Source organism: Trachemys scripta, chromosome 3, assembly GCF_013100865.1.
Source record: "Trachemys scripta elegans isolate TJP31775 chromosome 3, CAS_Tse_1.0, whole genome shotgun sequence".
In the NCBI taxonomy this organism is placed as follows: domain Eukaryota; kingdom Metazoa; phylum Chordata; order Testudines; family Emydidae; genus Trachemys; species Trachemys scripta.
Window position 1 is genome coordinate 134,162,984 of NC_048300.1, and position 18,389 is coordinate 134,181,372.

Consider the following 18,389-nt stretch of genomic DNA (forward strand, 5'->3'; position numbering starts at 1 on the left):
GCCGCATGTAGCCAGTGGGCCGCAGGTTGAGAACCGCTGATGTATGCCAACATTTGACACACCAGGAAAAACAATAGTGTAAAATTCCGTAGGCTTTTTTATGTATCCCATTTTTGACTCTTATAATGAAAAATTTCAGACAGACTAACAATACAGTTACAGTTATCCAGTACGCACTGCAAAACTTTGAAATTTGAAATAGGCAAAAGCATGTCACAGGGCAGCTTTCTGTTGTGACATACCACATAAGCTGCCTCATTCCTCAATTAAAAAAAAATTGGTTTTCACTTTGAGAGGAATGCCACAGGACACAATTCTCTCTCTCATCAAGAATAAGCAACTTCTCCTCTCTTTTCTTCTCTTCCGTATATGTTCTTCCATATACCGTTTTTCAGAAACTGGGATGGAGGATATTTTAGGTTAGTTATTTGCACTGAATTCTCCTTTGTCACATGTATCTGTACTACTGGCCTTACCATATCATTTGTGGTTTATGTCTTATGTTCCTATAGCTCATGCTTCAGAGCTTCAGACAGCCAATGGCAGCAAGTCTAGTCTCCTGTGGGTTGTAGCACTTTGGTTTCATTTCTGTTGTTGGGTTTAGTGTGTGGCTGCTGGGTGATGTTGGTGGCCTGTGATGTACAGAAGGGCAGACATGTTCTTGTGGTCCCTTCTGGCTTTAAACTCTGTGACTCTATTTCATAATTTAATTTAATTGAGGCTTTGGTAGCATTTAGAAGGGAGACCTCCAAGAAAACTCACAATGCTTCAGTGAGCTGAGTAGATAAATTTGTATGTGACTCCCATCAAAGTGAGAGTATCAGAGGGGTAGCCATGTTAGTCTGAATCTGTAAAAAGCAACAGAGGGTCCTCTGGCACCTTTAAGACTAACAGAAGTCTTAAAGGTGCCACAGGACCCTCTGTTGCTTTTATCAAAGCGAGAAGCACACTAGTGTTCTGTAGTAGTGGTGGTGGACCACTGTCAGGGTGACCGGAGGTCCCAATATTAGGGGCTTTTTCCTGTATAGGCAACTATACCCTCTTCCCCCCATAAAAAGGGTCCCTGATTTTTCACACTTGCTATCTGGTCACCCTAGTCACTCTACTGCTGAGGTGCCATCTTCCACATGATTTCTTGAGCTGGTTCTTGGATCTGGCTGAAGTGATCAGACCCCATGAATGACATTTTTGAAATAGTGATGGTGATAACCCTGGTGTTCAGCATCCAAATTCAGATAAATATATTTTGCCCACCTAAATTTTCCATCGAGTTTCAAATGTGTTTTCACTTATTATCCCAAATTGCTGTGTGAACAGTGGTGCTGTACTCACTAAAACAGATATTATCTTCCATTCTGGATGGCAGCAGTTCAGTACTGGGAGAAGGAGACCCTTTACAAACACAAATTTCCGTGCTGTATATATTTGTATAAAAGGAGTTTAAGATTATATGTAAAGGAAGATACATGTATTCTGAATGTCACAGATCAAAGTATATGAATCATTATAAGTCATTCATTGGTTTGTAGAGACACAAGTCCCCTGGGGAGTGTTATAAAGCTACATGATGTCCCTCAAATGATCATTTTGTCTTTTGATTTCTTGGATATATTTGAAAGATGGTTTAAATCACTTACAGCCAGTGGATCTGAAGAGGTTCATGGGCACTATTTATTCCAGTAAGTATATGGAATATATTGTGCTCCTGAATTGTACTCTTGAGTTCAAACAGAAATAAATAGCGAGCTGGTTGAAAAACTGGATATATTGATATTTTAATCAAAACTTTGATAGGAAAAAAAGGAACTAAATATTTGTGAATGTATGAAGACATCTGTGAAGTAGAGCTACAATCTTCCTGCTTTTATCAGACCACACACTGTTTGAGGGATCTTTCACCACAGACAGAGCATTAGACAGGAATGCCTGTTCTTAGATGGGGATGTACACACTTGAGGACTTCAGTATCAAAGAAAGATTTTGTGGGGAGCCTGTTTTAACCCTTCTTACACAGGATTCCACTGTGTGTGGGAGGGAGGGGGATAAACTGGGATCAGAATCAATTATTTAATATTCCAGGCATCCAACTGTAGTTTTTAATGAGTTATCTATCTCACAAGCATGCAAAGTGAAATCTATTTGGTCTAGAATTAGCATTTCAAAATTATGGGCTCTGATAGGAAACTCTGTCCTCTTCATAACTGTGGCAATCAAGGAGGGTTTAGTGCAAATAACTACTCCATAATTGGTGGTTAGAAGTTTAAGTCCATCTTCATATATTCCCATTATCCACTACAGAGGTAGTCCATTAGGCATCTCCATAACTTTTTAACCCTTTGGCTTGTCAAAGCTGACCCAAATCATAGTTACCCATGACTACCTTTAATAACTTCTCATCCTTATTTAATGCTTTTTATCAGTAGATCTCAAAGTGCTTTACAAAGCAGGTTAGTATCATTATCCCCATTTTACAGATGGGGAAAGCGAAGCTCAGAGAGGTGAAGCGACTTGCTCAAGGTCTCCCAACAGGGTGGGGTAGAGCCAGGAATAGAACCCGGGTTTCCTCAGTTTCAGAGCAGTGCTCCCACCAGGAGGACCTGTTGCCTCTCTGCACTGTGCATTCATGTGCTCCAGATTAAAGAGTAGACATGTATATGAATAATGAGATCTTCCAGAGTTATATCAGATAGGAAGTTTGAAAAATATAGTTCAGAAAGGGTTTGTATCCTCATTGTTCAGGGAATAAACATTTTCCAAACTTAGGAGGGTTAGGAAGAAAGGTCACTTATTGGCAGTTTATTCCATAACTGCCTACTGAGTGGTTTCTTGCACTTTCTTTTGAAGCAACTGGTATTGGCCACTGTAAGAAGCAGAGGAATCATGCTGATTGGCTCACCTGCTGCCAAACAGAGCAAAGAATATCTGAGTTTTGTTTCCATGGGAATTCTGGAACAGGAACCTGATTTTGAGGTCATTTCAGTGGCCCCAGACCTGTGGAACTCACAGGGCCTTGGCTCCAGCAATTCTTGTTTAGTTAACAGTACAAATCATATAATCATATATATTATTACTTAATCATATAAAAGTACCACCTCAGATGTATTAAATGAGCCATTGCCACACTTTCTTGCTCTTATCCCTCACTGCCTCCAAATGACTCACTTCCAAAATGCTTTTTTCAACAATGTTGCCTGACATCTGTTACTTGAGTCTAAAGTTCATGGGCCAGATCCTCAGTGGTGTAAATCAGCACAGCTCCATTGACTTCAGTAGAACTCTGTTGATTTACCCTTTCTGAGCATGTGGCCCGCTCAATATATGGTGAGCAAGCCATATAAATTTCAAACATAGAGGTTCCTCAAGCAGGGTGCTTATATCCTCAGTTTACATTAACCTGACATATATATTAACAATAGTAGGGTCACTGAATAAAAAAAAAATGGAATCATGTGCAGATTTCTTGGAATGTAAGTCCTTTGAAGCAAGGATTGTGTTTTCTCTTGCATTTGGAAAGCACCTAGCACAGTGGGTGCATCTGGAAACGAATGATAAATAATGGTAACAATAATTATAGCGATGAAAATGATCCACAAGAGACAAAAACATGATGATTCAGAAATTGATGCACATAGGGCTCCTTTAGGTTGGGTCCAGTCCTAGAAAATAGTTATTGTGTGCTTTCAACTAAAACAGCCTCACTTGTAAAGTCCTGTTCCCCCTGGATACTCATTAACTCACACAACATTTCTGGTGAACTTAGGATAGATGCCTTTCTTTTAGACCAACATTATCGTAACATTTAATGACTGTACAAAGTTTCATGTTACAGAAGAGGTAAATGATCTGTCTGTGATTTATGAGGGTTTATTTAACCTTTGCAGTTCCTTTCTAAAGTATATTTTGAGTTAATCTGTAGCTCTTTGCTCTGTTTGTAGCCACAGCCGTTTCCAGTGAGCAGAATCCTGTCATTATCATAGCTGTGGTTGCTGTGGCAGGCACCATCATTCTGGTCTTCATGGTGTTCGGATTCATCATTGGACGAAGGTACTGTACGTTGTCTAGCTGTCAGCATTTCTGGCCCCGCTGTTGTAGAGTCCTTGGAATTATACCAGCATGTATCTTAGAATCTGTAAATGGAAACAAAAGCAGTGTATAATCTAATATGGACAATTTAGCTCTAAATTCCATTATAGGATGACAAATTAGCCCACTTATTTTACATTTGGAAGGACTCCGTTAGTTTAAGAAATTATTTTTGTCTTATAGTAGGTGTCTTCTAAATATTTGCAGCTTCTCTGATCTTTTTCGTTGAAGTGTGCTGTTTCTGTTGAATTGTTCACACATAGAGAACTTGCCATTTTACCTATTCAGCCATTCAAATAACACTTGCATTTGGGGACAAGAGGCAGAGAAGTAAATTTAAGAGCAGCATCATGTCAAAAATACCAGCCTTGTCTCTCCTTCTTCAGACTCTTTAATCTTCAGGCTATTTTGCTCATAGCATCACAGAAAGTTTCTAATAAGGACTGCAATTTTGTTGTTTAAGCCTTTAGGACTCTTCCCAGCAATTATTAGATACAAAAGCCTTTTGATTGGAACTGTTCATGTTTTGTTTTAAAACCTGTTATTGAAAGAATTACAGCTGGGATATTTTTAAAATGCCTGCTGGAGTTAGGCTGCTAACTTCCAAAAATTCCAATCTGGTAGAACTTTAAATATGATGCAGTAAATCATTATTTTCCTGTAAAACTGACCTATTTTATTTAATTTTTTTCAGGCACTGTGGCTATAGCAAAGCTGATCAAGAAGGGGATGAAGAACTTTACTTTCATTGTAAGTGTTTTGCTTCCCCCCCACCCCTCAGGAATTCGCAACCCAATTATAAGACATTTGGACTAGCGGTACTGGAATATAGACAATACCAAAATCACATTCCTATGGGCTATAATAGAAAGGGCTATAATAAATCTGAAATGCTGTGTAAACAGCAAGTGTGAATTTAGAAACGATAAAAATATATGACCTACACAGAAAAGAAGACAGATTATAATCAACATTGTTCATGCCATGCATTTTATTTCTGTACATTTGTGTGATATACTGTTGTTCCCATTCTGCATTTTTCTTTTGAATAATTGTTTCACACCATCCTAATGATCCCCCTGGAGATGCTGTAAATTGATAGGTCCTTGGCCAAGTGACTGTGTGAGCTTTCCCTCGGGCAAGCTTCTGATTAAGAAAGTAAGGGTCACTGTGTCACCCCAATAGTGAAACTGTTCTGGTCAAGAACTGTTTTCTGTTACTGTGAACATTGCGTCACTGACATCTGTAGATCGTAATATTAATAGAAAATAAAATAAAATGATGTGAAAAAGGCTCATCTCTGTAATTCCCAATCTCTGCATTGAGTCGCTTGCCTCGTTGCAAAAATAGCACTAAAAACTGCTCCCACTGAAATCAGTGGTGAAAGATTGGCCTAATACCTGTTCACCCAGTATTGGAATCAACATTTTATTTTAAAAACATAAGCTAATTGTATTAGAAATAAATTCAAAAACTTAAAAAATGATCAAAAAAGGAAAAAATGTTACAACTGATGCAAACAGAATTTGTTTTTATGATTATTATTTTCAGTTCACAATTTCTTTTTTTAAGATTTTTGTTACAATTTAGGACAGGCTTTTTTTTTTTTTTTTAACTCAAAAATTTTCACAGGACATGAAAACCATTTCCTATCCAGCTCTAATTTTAAGCTGTGATACAAAATAAATTTTCTGATTCTACCAGTATCCTCTCATACCTTGTAATTTAAATATCAATAGAATACTCTGTTGATTCTTACCATGCCACCAATTATCTTTATCACTTACTGTCACTACAGTTATAGGTTCATTCTTACAAATGTCTGCTAACAAAAATACATTTTTTAATCCTGTATTGCTTTGTGTTAAAGTTACTGTGTCAGTAGTTTATCAGGGTCTGGTATCACATAGTGAATGAGGCAGTTACTAGTCACAAACCTTACTTTCTAGCATCTTCTTAGTGCAAAACTCTTTAAATTAGTAAGGCTAGCCAAAGACTCAGGTCGAAGTTGTGTCAAAATTTCTGTCTGACCTTTCTATTCTGACAATATTAGGTCAGCTTGGACTCCCTGAGTTTTGGATGTGTCTCTACCTTAAGTCACTTCATTTATGTGCAGGGTGTATTAAATCAAATGGTGACATCATTACAGCCTTAATCAGACAACCTACTATATTGTACATAAGAAGTGGAAAACAGAAATGGGAGAAGGATTAATTATCACATAGCCTGCACTCTAGCTTATTTTTAAAAAATGTATCACAAATCTAACTGTAGCTACTCTAGAGGGTGACAGATTTGAAAATTGCCTCTTTTCATTTACAATATAAGCTTTATATATCTCGAAAAGATCCACTTCTTTTTTTATCCAGGAGGGGAGAAATCAATTGCATTTTTTTTTTTTTTTGGCTATAAAGGCAAAAGAATATACCAGCTAAAGAATTCCTTCCCCCAATATAAATTATGAATGCTCATTTTCAGATTTTAAGTTTCAATGAAGATGTAAAAAGGTTGATGAGGGAGCTAGTGCTTAACATTCAGCAGCTAGTCAGGAAATTCTCTTTCTTTCTTTCTTTCTTTCTAGAAATCTAGTTATCTAATATTCAATAACTAGAAAATATGTCAGAACAGTTAGCATACACTGCCTTTATTAATACTGTAGGATGAAATATTAAAAATTACTTTTTTACCAAGCTATTTTTTAATGTTTTTGATGGAAAGTTTGGTATTTAATTTGATTTGATGACTGTATCCCCCGTGCGATAAAACACAACACTGTGGTCACCAGCTATTTACAATTTGGTGTCCTTTTGTTCCTTTAGTATCCAGACAATTTTCTTACGTGCTAAGACACAGATTCAATTTTCACAGTAACTTGAAAGCAACCATTTAACTAGCTTTTAGAGCACTGCATTTAATAGAATGTCCAATCTTTTATTTCAATCCCCCTCAACTTTCCATGGCCCCAAGTGCTACATTTAAAGATATAAGCACAATGGAGGAGTTTTGTCAAGCAATTCCAATTTACATTTTGTTTCCTCCTACCATTTCTTTTAACAATGTGTTCGAATCCACAGCAGCACTATTTCACGTTGGTATGCCAAGATAGCTTTGGCCTGTCAAAATGTTTTATGACAGCTTGAATAAAGAACCATCAGAGCCCCATTTGAGATTCACAAGGTTACCTCCAATCCAGGCCCTTATCACAGACACAAGAGGATGGCTCATTCTCCATCTGCCTGCCTGAAAGCACAATAGAGGAGGTTAACCTATTGTTTTCTTCTTTCTTTCTCTGATCTTCTTGTTTCATTTAAATGACAAATAAATGTTTATCTGCTCAGAAACTTGAAATATTGTCATTAAGATTATAAATAAATCTGTCAAAATACAGATCATAGCAAAAATTTACTTCGAGGTGAAATCTTAAATAATTTCTACAGGAATTTGGTATATTCATTTGGCTCTTCAAACTTCCTATATCTGGTTTTGCCTTTTTCCATTATATGCTCTTTTTTAATGATTTTATTTGAAACATATTAACACATACCACTATCTGAGCTATTATTAATTACATTTCAAAATATGCAATAGATTCATACATAACTAAGAGGTTGCATAGCATCCTTAAATTATCTGTGTTTTGTATTGACTTCTAATCCAATTCCTACATCTCAATATTTCAGCAATTCAATATTGTTAGAATAAAGAACATTCTTCCCTAATTTCATATAGAGAACAATTATTATATCTTTTTAAATAGGCTGATTTGATTGCAGCCAATTATTGTAATGATTGGGATCCAAACTTCTTCCATAACAATAATTTGGTTAACAGACTTTTAGTATGGACCCTCAAACTTATTTTGGCTTTACCACAAGTCCTGAACAAAGGGCAATGTGTAGTTGTGTTGCCCCAGGAGCAAAGCAGAAACCGATTGTCCCTTGGTTACCCCTCTGCTCCAGGAAGGATGCAAACTGCGTCAGCCATATAACTGGTGCCCCCTACATCTTCAACTGAGATAGTTGGTGCATGGGGGAAGGGGACTGGATCCAAGGTTCCTCCCACTTACTCCCTTGCTTGGGAAGGGGAGTATTTGTCCCACAGAATCTGCTCTCCCATCCTGTGTTTCTTCCATTGATGTGGGTAGCCCACAGAGAGTAAGGATGTTCCTGCTGTCCCCTTGCACACCAGCTCAGGAGTGTAGCCAGCCTTCTAATGCGGCCTATGAAATGATGGTTAGCTTCTGTAACGGTAGCCTATAAACACTGTTAAATTCTGTTAAAGTATATTGAAACTGGAGCGGGAGCTCTCATCTCCCATCCAAAGGCTAGGTCTACACTACCCGCCTGAATCGGCGGGTAGAAATCGACCTCTCGGGGATCGATTTATCGCGTCCCATCGGGACGCGACAATCGATCCCCGAATCGACGCTCTTACTCCACCAGCGGAGGTGGGAGTAAGCACCGTCGACAGAAAGCCGCAGAAGTCGATTTTGCCGCCGTCCTCACAGTGGAGTAAGTCGGCTGCGATACGTCGAATTCAGCTACGCTATTCACGTAGCTGAATTTGCGTATCTTAAATCGACTCCCCCCTGTAGTGTAGATGTAGCCAAAGACAAGGGGTAGTTGTGGGAGAGTGCTGCTTACCCAGGCCAGGAGAGGAGGAGGTGACTCCTCTCTACATTTTTTTGCAGGGAGAGCTGTCCCTTCCTTCCTCCCAGTTCCCTCTTACTTTAATCCCTGATTACTTTTCATCCATTGAAAACTATTTAATATTCATTACTTTTATGAAATACTTCACATTTCCAGCCACAGATATAGTTGCTAATGACAAAGGATCATGCACTTGTGCGAAGAAGCTTACAGATGATGCCTCAGACTAAAGTTGCCTCTTAAAGCTGCTCTGATTCAGGTGGCATGGAAGCAGGTTCACTGTTCCAAGGAGCATTCTGCATAATGAAATTCCTGGGCTGACTGCACAATAAGTGCTTTGCTTCATCACAGTCATGCTTTCTTACATCATTACAGTTAAATTTCCAGGCACCAAAACCTACATTGACCCTGAAACCTACGAGGACCCAAATAGAGCTGTCCATCAATTCGCCAAGGAGCTAGATGCCTCTTGTATTAAAATTGAGCGTGTGATTGGTGCAGGTAAGGCTGCTGTGGCTTCTGTATTCAACTGTTCCATTTAGCTGGGATCAAAACTCATACATCATAATGACAGGCAAATAATTATACCTCGGGTATAGAACTTTTTGCATTTACCAGAGCGAATAGAGCAATGAAGCTGCACTTGCTTATAAAATGTAAAAAATAATTATAGAAAAATAAAGAGGCTTGTGTGGGATTAAAAGCTTGTATGCTTCTAATTCCAGATTTATTTTAAAAAAATTACAAATAATATTATTACTTTTTTTAAAGTAATTTTTTTACCTGTTGTTCTTTGTCAGAGTAAAGAGGTTGGATGTTAGTGTAAATCCTGCTCACTTTACTCACATAAGAAGTTCCCTTGATTTCAATGCTTTAAGAAATCAGGATACAGCCTGTAATGTATGGTCTAATGAGGCCTTTTTAATAGAACAGAATCCTCCTTTAAAACTTTTTGTTGCAACTGTTCTACCCTTTTTAAAAAAAATAAATATATTTTATTAGTACAAAAAAGTTCTTGTTTTACCTCTCATGCTGGATTGTAATTGTACTGGCATTACATTGTTTTTCTTCCTCTTGAACTGTCTACCACCTACTTAAGCGGTGTGGTGTTCATACTCTAAAAAAGCAGTTTCATTTGTTTGCATTAATGAGATATGTGACATTTTTATTGCACTAGTCGATGTAGTGAAATTAAGTTTCCATGAGTAAGAAAAATATCAAATACTTTGGATTCCTGGAGGAAACATTCCTTTGCCTTCCTGTTCTTTTTATCAAGTATTGTTAGAATACTTTATCAATCACCCTACTATGGTTTGTCAAGCACTGTATATTATGTGTAACATTGCTATTTAAAAAAATATCTCTACAAATATTAAGTTTTAGGCTATAAAAAAGAATGACAGCACTTAGAATTAGCTAATGTTCCACTCTCAGAATCATGTTCCTTAGGTACCCATACACATGATGAATGTTACCTTACTTTAGGTGTAACCCAGCTGAAATTAATAGAACTTCTTACGCAGTAAGCTGCTACTCAACATGAGTAAAGGCATCAGAATCAGGTTCTTGGGTCTACACTACCACTTTCTTCGGTATAACTTACGTCGCTCAGGGGTGTGAATAAGCCACACACCCTCACACTCCCCGAGTGACGTACGTTACACCAACTAAGCACCGGTATGGACAGCACTATGTCAGCGGGAGGGCTTCTCCTTCCAACATAGCTACTGCCCCTCGTGGATTTATGTGCAGCTGCACCAATGTAGCGCTTCTAGTGTGGACTAGCCCTAAGTAAGTGGCATTTAGCATGATACTAGAACAACAGTATCTCTTTCAGTACAGCATTACTCTTTATGCTGCTGGTTTTAAATTCTAGATTGGCACAGTACGATCAGTAAATATGGTCTTTGCTAGTTTGCTAATCCATTGTTTGAGATGAGAGACTACCACATCAACAGGTTCAAGTAAAAGGCTCCTCCTTTGATTAGGCTGAAATGATATTTGTCAAGCCACTTTGAGCGAAATCCTGAAAAACATCACATGTAAACGAGGTGGAATTTAAGACAGAAATCCACTTCTGCTGTCACTTACAACACTGGCATCCATGGAGTTACTCTGGATTTGCACACACATAAGCAAGAGCAGTTTCTTTTCAGTGTGTAAAGTGGGCTTTCTGGAGCATGTAAATTAGAAGCAGAGTTCTACTGTGGTGCAAGTGTCATTTTTGCTGGGTTTAGCTGTGGTCCAAATCAGTGGATGCGATTAGCTAGCAAGATTGAAAGGGAAGGTATACCTCTTACAGCAGGCTGACAGAGACACAAAGGAACTGCTTTACTACACAGCAAAGAAGACTATAGAACGTCTGCTAGGGACAGTTAGAAAAGCATCATAGAATTCTCAGTGTGCCTCAGTTATTATGGTAGGATAGAATACTGAGCCTGTCTTGGATGAGTGCTGTGTGAGCATGTGTTTGTTGATTTTCATAAGGGTTATGCTATGAAAATTTTCTTGCTAACTTTGTCATTGCCATCCTGCTGATGCCACCTGTTATATGCAGGAGTTGGTGCCACTGTGCTGAGTCTTTGTTCTACACTATAGCCTTTTGTTTCTACCCAGTTCCCTGGTGACATGCTGAGCCAGTGGATGCTTGGCTGTGAGTATTACACACTCTGTGACATATCTTCTGGGGCCTTCTATGGGCATGGCCTTGAATGCCTTTGCCAGATGACCAACTTTAGCAGTCATTCTGATTGGACAAGCAGCGTTTGTGAAGGCATTTAGACTTTGCCAACGCATGCTGTTTTACTGTGTGTGTGTGTGTGTGTGTTCCTGTTGTGCTGACTGGTAGAGCTGTTTGGAACAAATATGCACTTTCATCATTTAATCAAACAGAGCATTTTGGTTTCTGTGAAACTTTCATGAGAAAGGTTTTGATGTTGGGGCATGGGAGAGAGAATTTACCCATTTCATTGATTAATTAAATCAATATCTTCCATTTCATAAACTTCAGTGTGATTATTCTATTTTTTGACAGTCCTTTACAGCCTGATTCTGACCTCATACGAGTATAAATTAGAAGTAACTCGAAAACAGGTATGAGTTAAGAATCAGGCCTAAAAAAAGCAAGGAAATCCATCATCCTTTACAAAACTATTTTATTTTACATATTTAAAGAAAAAATTACTGGTATTTTATAAAGACACAAATATTGGGGGATGAGGGGGGAAGAGACTGACATAAAATGTTTGCTGTTTAGACCCGATTCCTCAAAGAACTTAAGCATGTGCCTAACTTTAAGCTCTTGAGTAGTTGTTAAAATCAATGTGACTATTCATGGGATTAAAGTTAGGCATGTTCTTAAGTGCCATGTTGAATGAGGGCCCCAGAGAGGATATTATATAAATGAAATGTCATTCATAGTCAATCTGCTTTATTTTAGGAGAGTTTGGTGAAGTGTGCAGTGGGCGTCTGAAACTTCCAGGCAAGCGAGATGTTTCAGTAGCCATCAAAACCCTGAAAGTTGGCTATACAGAAAAACAAAGGAGAGATTTCCTGTGTGAAGCAAGCATCATGGGACAATTTGACCATCCCAATGTTGTTCATTTAGAAGGGGTAGTTACCAGAGGTAAGTAGTGACTAGATGTATCAGTCAGATAATAAGCAAAATGGCAGTAATTGCTATAATGTCCATAGTCAAAGATTCAAATTAGAAATGTACTGCATACTCTTAATGGATTTTCTCCTGAGGCGTAACTAACTAAAACAATATTCTTTATGCTACAACCTGAGGAAAAAATTAAGATGCACACATGATTAAAAGATGGAGTACTTTGAAATACACTATTTTTCTAGGTTCAATTAGCCTCAAAGACCATGCCGGAAGATAAGGTTTCTTATGTCCTTTCATATTATCTGAAGTGTCATTTTCTCAGAGTCCTCGTCACACAGCAGGAGTCAGGAGAACACGCTGACATTTTGATTTGTATGGTTTAATTTTGCGAATCATGACCATGCTCCATGCAGACATTTAAGGACTTAGAGCTCAGTAACAGTGCTGGAGGCTTCAAGAATGTTGGTCTCAACTATTCAGCTCTTTTATAGAAGCAATATGTGTTTTATCAGAAAAAGTCACTCAGTTCAGATTATGGGTTTTCAAACAAAATGTCCTTTCTTTTCCTTTAGGGAAACCAGTCATGATTGTAATAGAATACATGGAGAATGGGGCCCTAGATGCATTTCTTAGGGTGAGTACCTAAGGGAAATATGTACAGTACTTCAAAATATATATTATGTATGTTACCAATTTAGCATAATAAAACATTTTCGCAGTCTTGAAATGTGAACATGGCAAACACCAATAGATCTTTAAATTGTCCCAGCAAAATCAGATTAGAAATCAGAAGACCAGACAGGATCAAACTGATACATTTCTTGGCATTTAAATGATCCAATGTGGTACAGAAATCGTGGTTTTGATTACTATCGTAGATTGAGGTTAATACCACAATACCTGAAGCCCTGTCGTGTGAACACATTTGTTTAGAGTAGCAGTTTATTTTTTTTAGCATAGTCGAAGTCACTGCACAGGAATCCCTAAATGAAGTACAGCAATACTTCAGAGAAGAATGAAGGGAAAAGAAAAACTACTTTTTGACAATTTAGCATTTGCTGAGTGAGTGCTCAGAACTGCCAAGCAATGTCTTCACCATGTTAGCATTCCACATGTAGAAGCCATAAAATGTAGAATGACTTGCAAGATGGTAGAGAAAGCAGAAAGATGATGATGTTTCCTTGATAAATTCTATGCTGTAAATAAATCTTCAGTATTTAGGATAAACAGAGGCTTTGATCCCAAAAGTGTAATACAGTTTATTTTTTTTATATATATATTGATCATTGTAAAAGGTGACGAACATGGAGGCAAGTTACAAACAATGCTATATAAAAAGAACCTGTCATGTCACAAGTTAATTAGGCTTTTATAACTTTTAACAGGTTCCATTAATTTTAAAAGTTTAGCTATTCAGGCCTTTCTCAACCATGTGTCCTGCTTTGTGGCTAAAACAAATACAATTTTGTTTAAAGTGGATTGCTTTGCCTTGAGATGTATTGCCTTTGGGGTAATAAGTGACTAGAGTGAAGAAAGTGTGCAAAGCTGATTTTCTTTTTCCCCCTCAAGTGCATTAACCAAGTGTGCTGCTCCTGTCTTCCCTTCAGAAACATGATGGGCAATTTACAGTCATTCAGCTAGTGGGAATGTTGAGAGGAATTGCTGCCGGAATGAGATATTTGGCTGATATGGGATATGTACACAGGGACCTAGCAGCACGCAATATTCTTGTCAACAGCAACCTTGTTTGTAAAGTGTCAGACTTTGGCCTGTCCAGAGTTATAGAAGATGATCCAGAAGCTGTCTACACCACTACAGTAAGAAACACAGCCGTTTGACAATATTTCTTAGGGGTTAGGAGATCTTTTTACAAACTGGGCAATAGCCTCTTTCAGATATGGTTGAGGGAAATACATTAATGGCCTGAGAGGTGCTAAGTAGTCCAAGGGAGTTACAAGTTGTCTTCAGAAACCTGGCTTTAAATAACTTTCAGTAAATGTCTAATAACATAATCTTCTAGTGGGGAGAATTCTTGGAAGTTTTTACTGGCTTTAGTGTCTCACGCATCTCTTTATAATTTTCTGAATGATCGGATATGGAAGGTTGATTTATAAAACCGTTTATCTCCTTTTTGAGCTAAGTAAAAGTATTTACACAGAAATCCAGGTATACTTCTTTTTCAGAGCTGAATTAATCTCACCTGAAAGCTAACTAATGTAAGGCATGACTGAAACTTTGCTGCTACTCCCACATAAGGGGTAACAATCCCCCCCGGATCTTCCCTTATTCCTGGTTGGGATCACTTTGCCATAGCTGTTCATAGGACACAGCTTACTCCTCTACTTTTTTGCCCAGCCAGCTCCACTCCCCATTCCTCCCTACCCTCACCCTGCTCACTTATGGTGTAGATAATAGCTGCCTCATGGAGCTGATCCCTCACTGGAACAACAATCCAGAGAGAACGCACAGTGGGCTAGAGTTGGCACTTATGTCACATTAATACTAATGACAATCTGGCCCTACATGATCGGACATGGATTTTGAAGGAGCCTTAAGAAATTTCAGTGGGATTTGAACACCTAATTCCCTGAGACCCATTTGAAATTGAAAATTCCAACATCGATCAACTTTTGAGAATAGCATAATTTTGGTGCTAGGATTAATGGAAATAATTGTAAAAATGCCCCTAAGAAAAACACTATGGAAATTTTATTTATAAACAAATCTTTTTTTTTAAATAGGGTGGGAAAATTCCAGTACGATGGACAGCTCCAGAAGCCATCCAATATCGTAAATTTACATCAGCAAGTGATGTATGGAGTTATGGAATAGTAATGTGGGAAGTAATGTCTTATGGAGAGCGGCCTTACTGGGACATGTCAAATCAAGATGTAAGCTATACATTTGCTATATTTGTATGGTTGCACACATGTGTACATATCAATAAATGTTCATATCAATTTTTTTTCTTTCTACACACACAGACATAACTTGTTTTAATGCATAATAATTTTTGTAACAATATTCTAGGATTTTTATATAGTGAAAAATTAAATAGATGATTACTTAGCCAACAACATTAAAACTGTATCATTTTCTTTGACATAAGTATGGGTTTTAGGTTTATATCATGAGTCTGAAACAGGATTGGGGCTCCAGAAATGATAAGACAGACAAGTACTTCTTATTTTATTACATTAAGCTTAGCAAGAATGACATGTTTTCATTCAAACAAGAATTCTTAGTTTCTTGAACGCATAATTATGGTTAGTCAAGTGGAAAAAGTTGTCCAAAGTCAAAGGCAACAGTTAATGACATACTCTAGCAATTTCACTATATTTTAACAATATTCTTGTTTGTATAAAATGTGACCTAAAGCAGCAGGTCATCAGTAATAGCACAGAATAGTATTAATCTTGAATTTCTTACAAGGATATTTGTTCACACTGACTCTATACATAAACATATGCCAGAATGATTCTCATTCCTAGTTGTTCATTTTTTTGTTTTGTTTTTTTATCGAATGCTCGACATCAGAGTTTAAAAAAAAAGAATATGAAAGTGTAAATGATGAGTCAGTTTGGCAGAGTGCAAAGTTGTTAATATTTGACAGGTCTCAGTGTCAAAGATTTCATGGACTGTCAAAATATGGGCGAACAAGTCCTTGGGGCAATGAAAAGGAATATTTACATTCCCTAGATGCCCAGTAGAGTTTCATTTCTTTTGACACCTTCCTTCTGTACTAGAGTCAAACATAAAAGGGGTCTGACAGGAATATAAGATGCCTCAAAGGCAAAGCTTACCTATCTTTCAGGGAAGAGTAAAGAAAAACTTTAAAACTGAAAAAAAAATCCAGTATCTTCTTGCTGAATTTTGGAAATGTTTTTAATTTATTTCCTTGTGTTGTAAACAGCTGAGGGAGGCATGTAAATTATCCTTGTTCATAAAAACACTAATCTCAAATCCTTACAATGACAAAAGAAATGAAATGACAAGTTATATCCCAATTAGCATGTAGATTAAGGATTTATAAATTCCTACTAAAATAATTTCAAACATGTGTATTGTGATATGCAGGTGTGCCCTACAACTAACACACTGTGTGCACATGCACACCAACTAACCCTGGAGACTCACCCGTGAGGCTAAATTTTAAAAACTGCCTCTAATTACCCACAATGAATTACAGTTACAACTAACTGCAGACACAAATGACAACACTTAAATGTGTGTTTACCAAATTTGCAGACACTGTCAGCAGTTTGTTCACTTAAATGCATCATTTGTGCCTACAATTGAGTATGGATGCAGAATTACAGGCCATGCTGTGTTTCCTTTAAAAATATGCCTCATAAAGTTTGCTGAGTTTGGAGTGGGTTTTTTTAGCCTCTACTATACTGTTTTATCCTATACTAGCAGTTTCAATGCCTTTGGATAGATTTGTGTGTAGTAACACAATCATGACTGTCTAAGCACATTCCTGTTCTCAATGGATATATCCATACAGAGCTGAGAAGTACTAGCTGAGCATTCAACCCAAGAGCAATCCTGCAATTGCACAGCAGGACGGCTCAGGATGAGTGGCACAGAACCCTGCTCGCCGCCTTTCTGCAGGCACAGTGCCTGTGCATTCCGAACCCTGGCTGCCAAAACTAGCAAACAGTAGTCACTAACTAGCCCAACTACTGCGCATAACCCTTCTCTGGTACCCATTAGAGCTTTGGTGTGTGTCCTGTACAGGACTACTGGTGGACTTATGTGGAAGGAGGAGTTCACTACACTCCCTTTTCTCCAAATTTGTGTTCCTCATAAGGCAGGATGTAGCCCTGCAAATGGATGTTTTTCCTTCAGTTACTCAACTGTTTTCTGTGCCACAAGTACTCCTGTTCTTTTTAAAAAAGGAGTGTCCCTGGCAGTGACCTGTTACAACAAACAAAGCATCACAGTACCCAATTAACACAGCTTTGTCCCCAGAGCTGGTAGCTCCCTGTCTGAAGCTAGGACTAGGCAAGTCCTCAGGCAGCCTGGTAATTTGGTAAGCACAAAGGTTTCTAAAAGAAACAATGGGCCAAGCACAGAAATGGAGGAACAGAGAATTGAGGCAAATGTAAGTGATACAAATCTGTGCTATTAGCATGAATCCTTGCTGTATTTGATTAGCTATATTTGTTTCTATAAACTATAATCATATAGTTTATAGAAAAAAATCCCTTAATTCTTTCATTTTTATTTACTGCTTGTTATCTAATTTAGAACTGTTTTTTCCCCCCTTAGATATTAGTAATATTTTAAAGGCACGAAAGTTGCTAAAAATTTTAGCTATTAACCGTCAGTTTAGTTCTTTAAATCTTGAACATGCACAGACTACATTTTTAATCTTTTGGGAATCACCTTGTTCCTACTCCCACCATTCTGGCTATAGCCAAATCCATTCTTTTTTGTTTCCCAATTTGATCTTTCAGACTTGTTTGCTCATACCAGATGTCAAAGAAACTGGTCCTGCTGCATCCCTAAGGCCTTTCTAAAAATAATGTCATTATCATAGTCACTTCCTATCTTCTGGGATCTCTCCAGAACAAAGTGAGCATGTAAAAATACCTACTAATGTGCCTCTCATTTCATTTGCCACTTCCTCTAAAGCTCTTGAATGTATGTTGTCATTCCTAGGAGTCTTGTCAGTTTTAAATCCCTTTAACCTTTTAATGGCTGTGGTGGTGTTGTCTGGATGCATTTTTATTATTCACTGATTGTCTCTACAAGCCTGACCTAAAACTGATACTTTTATAACGAGAGATACAAAAGAAGATTTGTTTTTCTTCTATCTGTAATTCCTGTATTCATTCTTTAGGATATCAGAATAGTGCTTATTTTTTCATTTGAATCATTTGTTGCTTTTAAATTTGAGGATTTTCCTCTTAAATCTTACTAATGGATCTTATCTTTTACTCTTTAAAATATTTTCCCTGTGTGTATACAGTACAACTCTTTCTATTATTTGTCCCCTCACCCTCCTGTTATCTGAGTGGCACTTGTACTATCTCTGAGTA

The 18,389-nt window shown here is 37.6% G+C and overlaps 1 protein-coding gene and 1 long non-coding RNA gene across 3 annotated transcripts in view; one reads left to right on the forward strand and one right to left on the reverse strand.

Moving 5' to 3' along the window:
* The window catches only part of EPHA7 (EPH receptor A7), a 188,287-nt gene that overhangs the window by 160,247 nt on the left and 9,651 nt on the right, over positions 1 to 18,389 (forward strand). The window contains exons 8-14 of one of the 2 annotated variants that reach the window (XM_034766018.1): positions 3,936 to 4,044; positions 4,778 to 4,833; positions 9,108 to 9,233; positions 12,172 to 12,357; positions 12,915 to 12,976; positions 13,950 to 14,159; positions 15,084 to 15,233. In XM_034766018.1, the coding sequence (XP_034621909.1) occupies positions 3,936 to 4,044; positions 4,778 to 4,833; positions 9,108 to 9,233; positions 12,172 to 12,357; positions 12,915 to 12,976; positions 13,950 to 14,159; positions 15,084 to 15,233 (899 nt within the window). The remainder of the gene's footprint in view (positions 1 to 3,935; positions 4,045 to 4,777; positions 4,834 to 9,107; positions 9,234 to 12,171; positions 12,358 to 12,914; positions 12,977 to 13,949; positions 14,160 to 15,083; positions 15,234 to 18,389) is intronic. The other variant, XM_034766020.1, reaches the window with a different exon arrangement.
* The window catches only part of LOC117875097, a 58,567-nt gene continuing 44,168 nt past the window's right edge, over positions 3,991 to 18,389 (reverse strand). Inside the window, exons 3-4 of the long non-coding RNA XR_004645183.1 lie at positions 7,266 to 7,323; positions 3,991 to 4,127 (exon numbers count right to left, since the gene is read on the reverse strand). This is a non-coding gene — a long non-coding RNA (uncharacterized LOC117875097). The remainder of the gene's footprint in view (positions 4,128 to 7,265; positions 7,324 to 18,389) is intronic.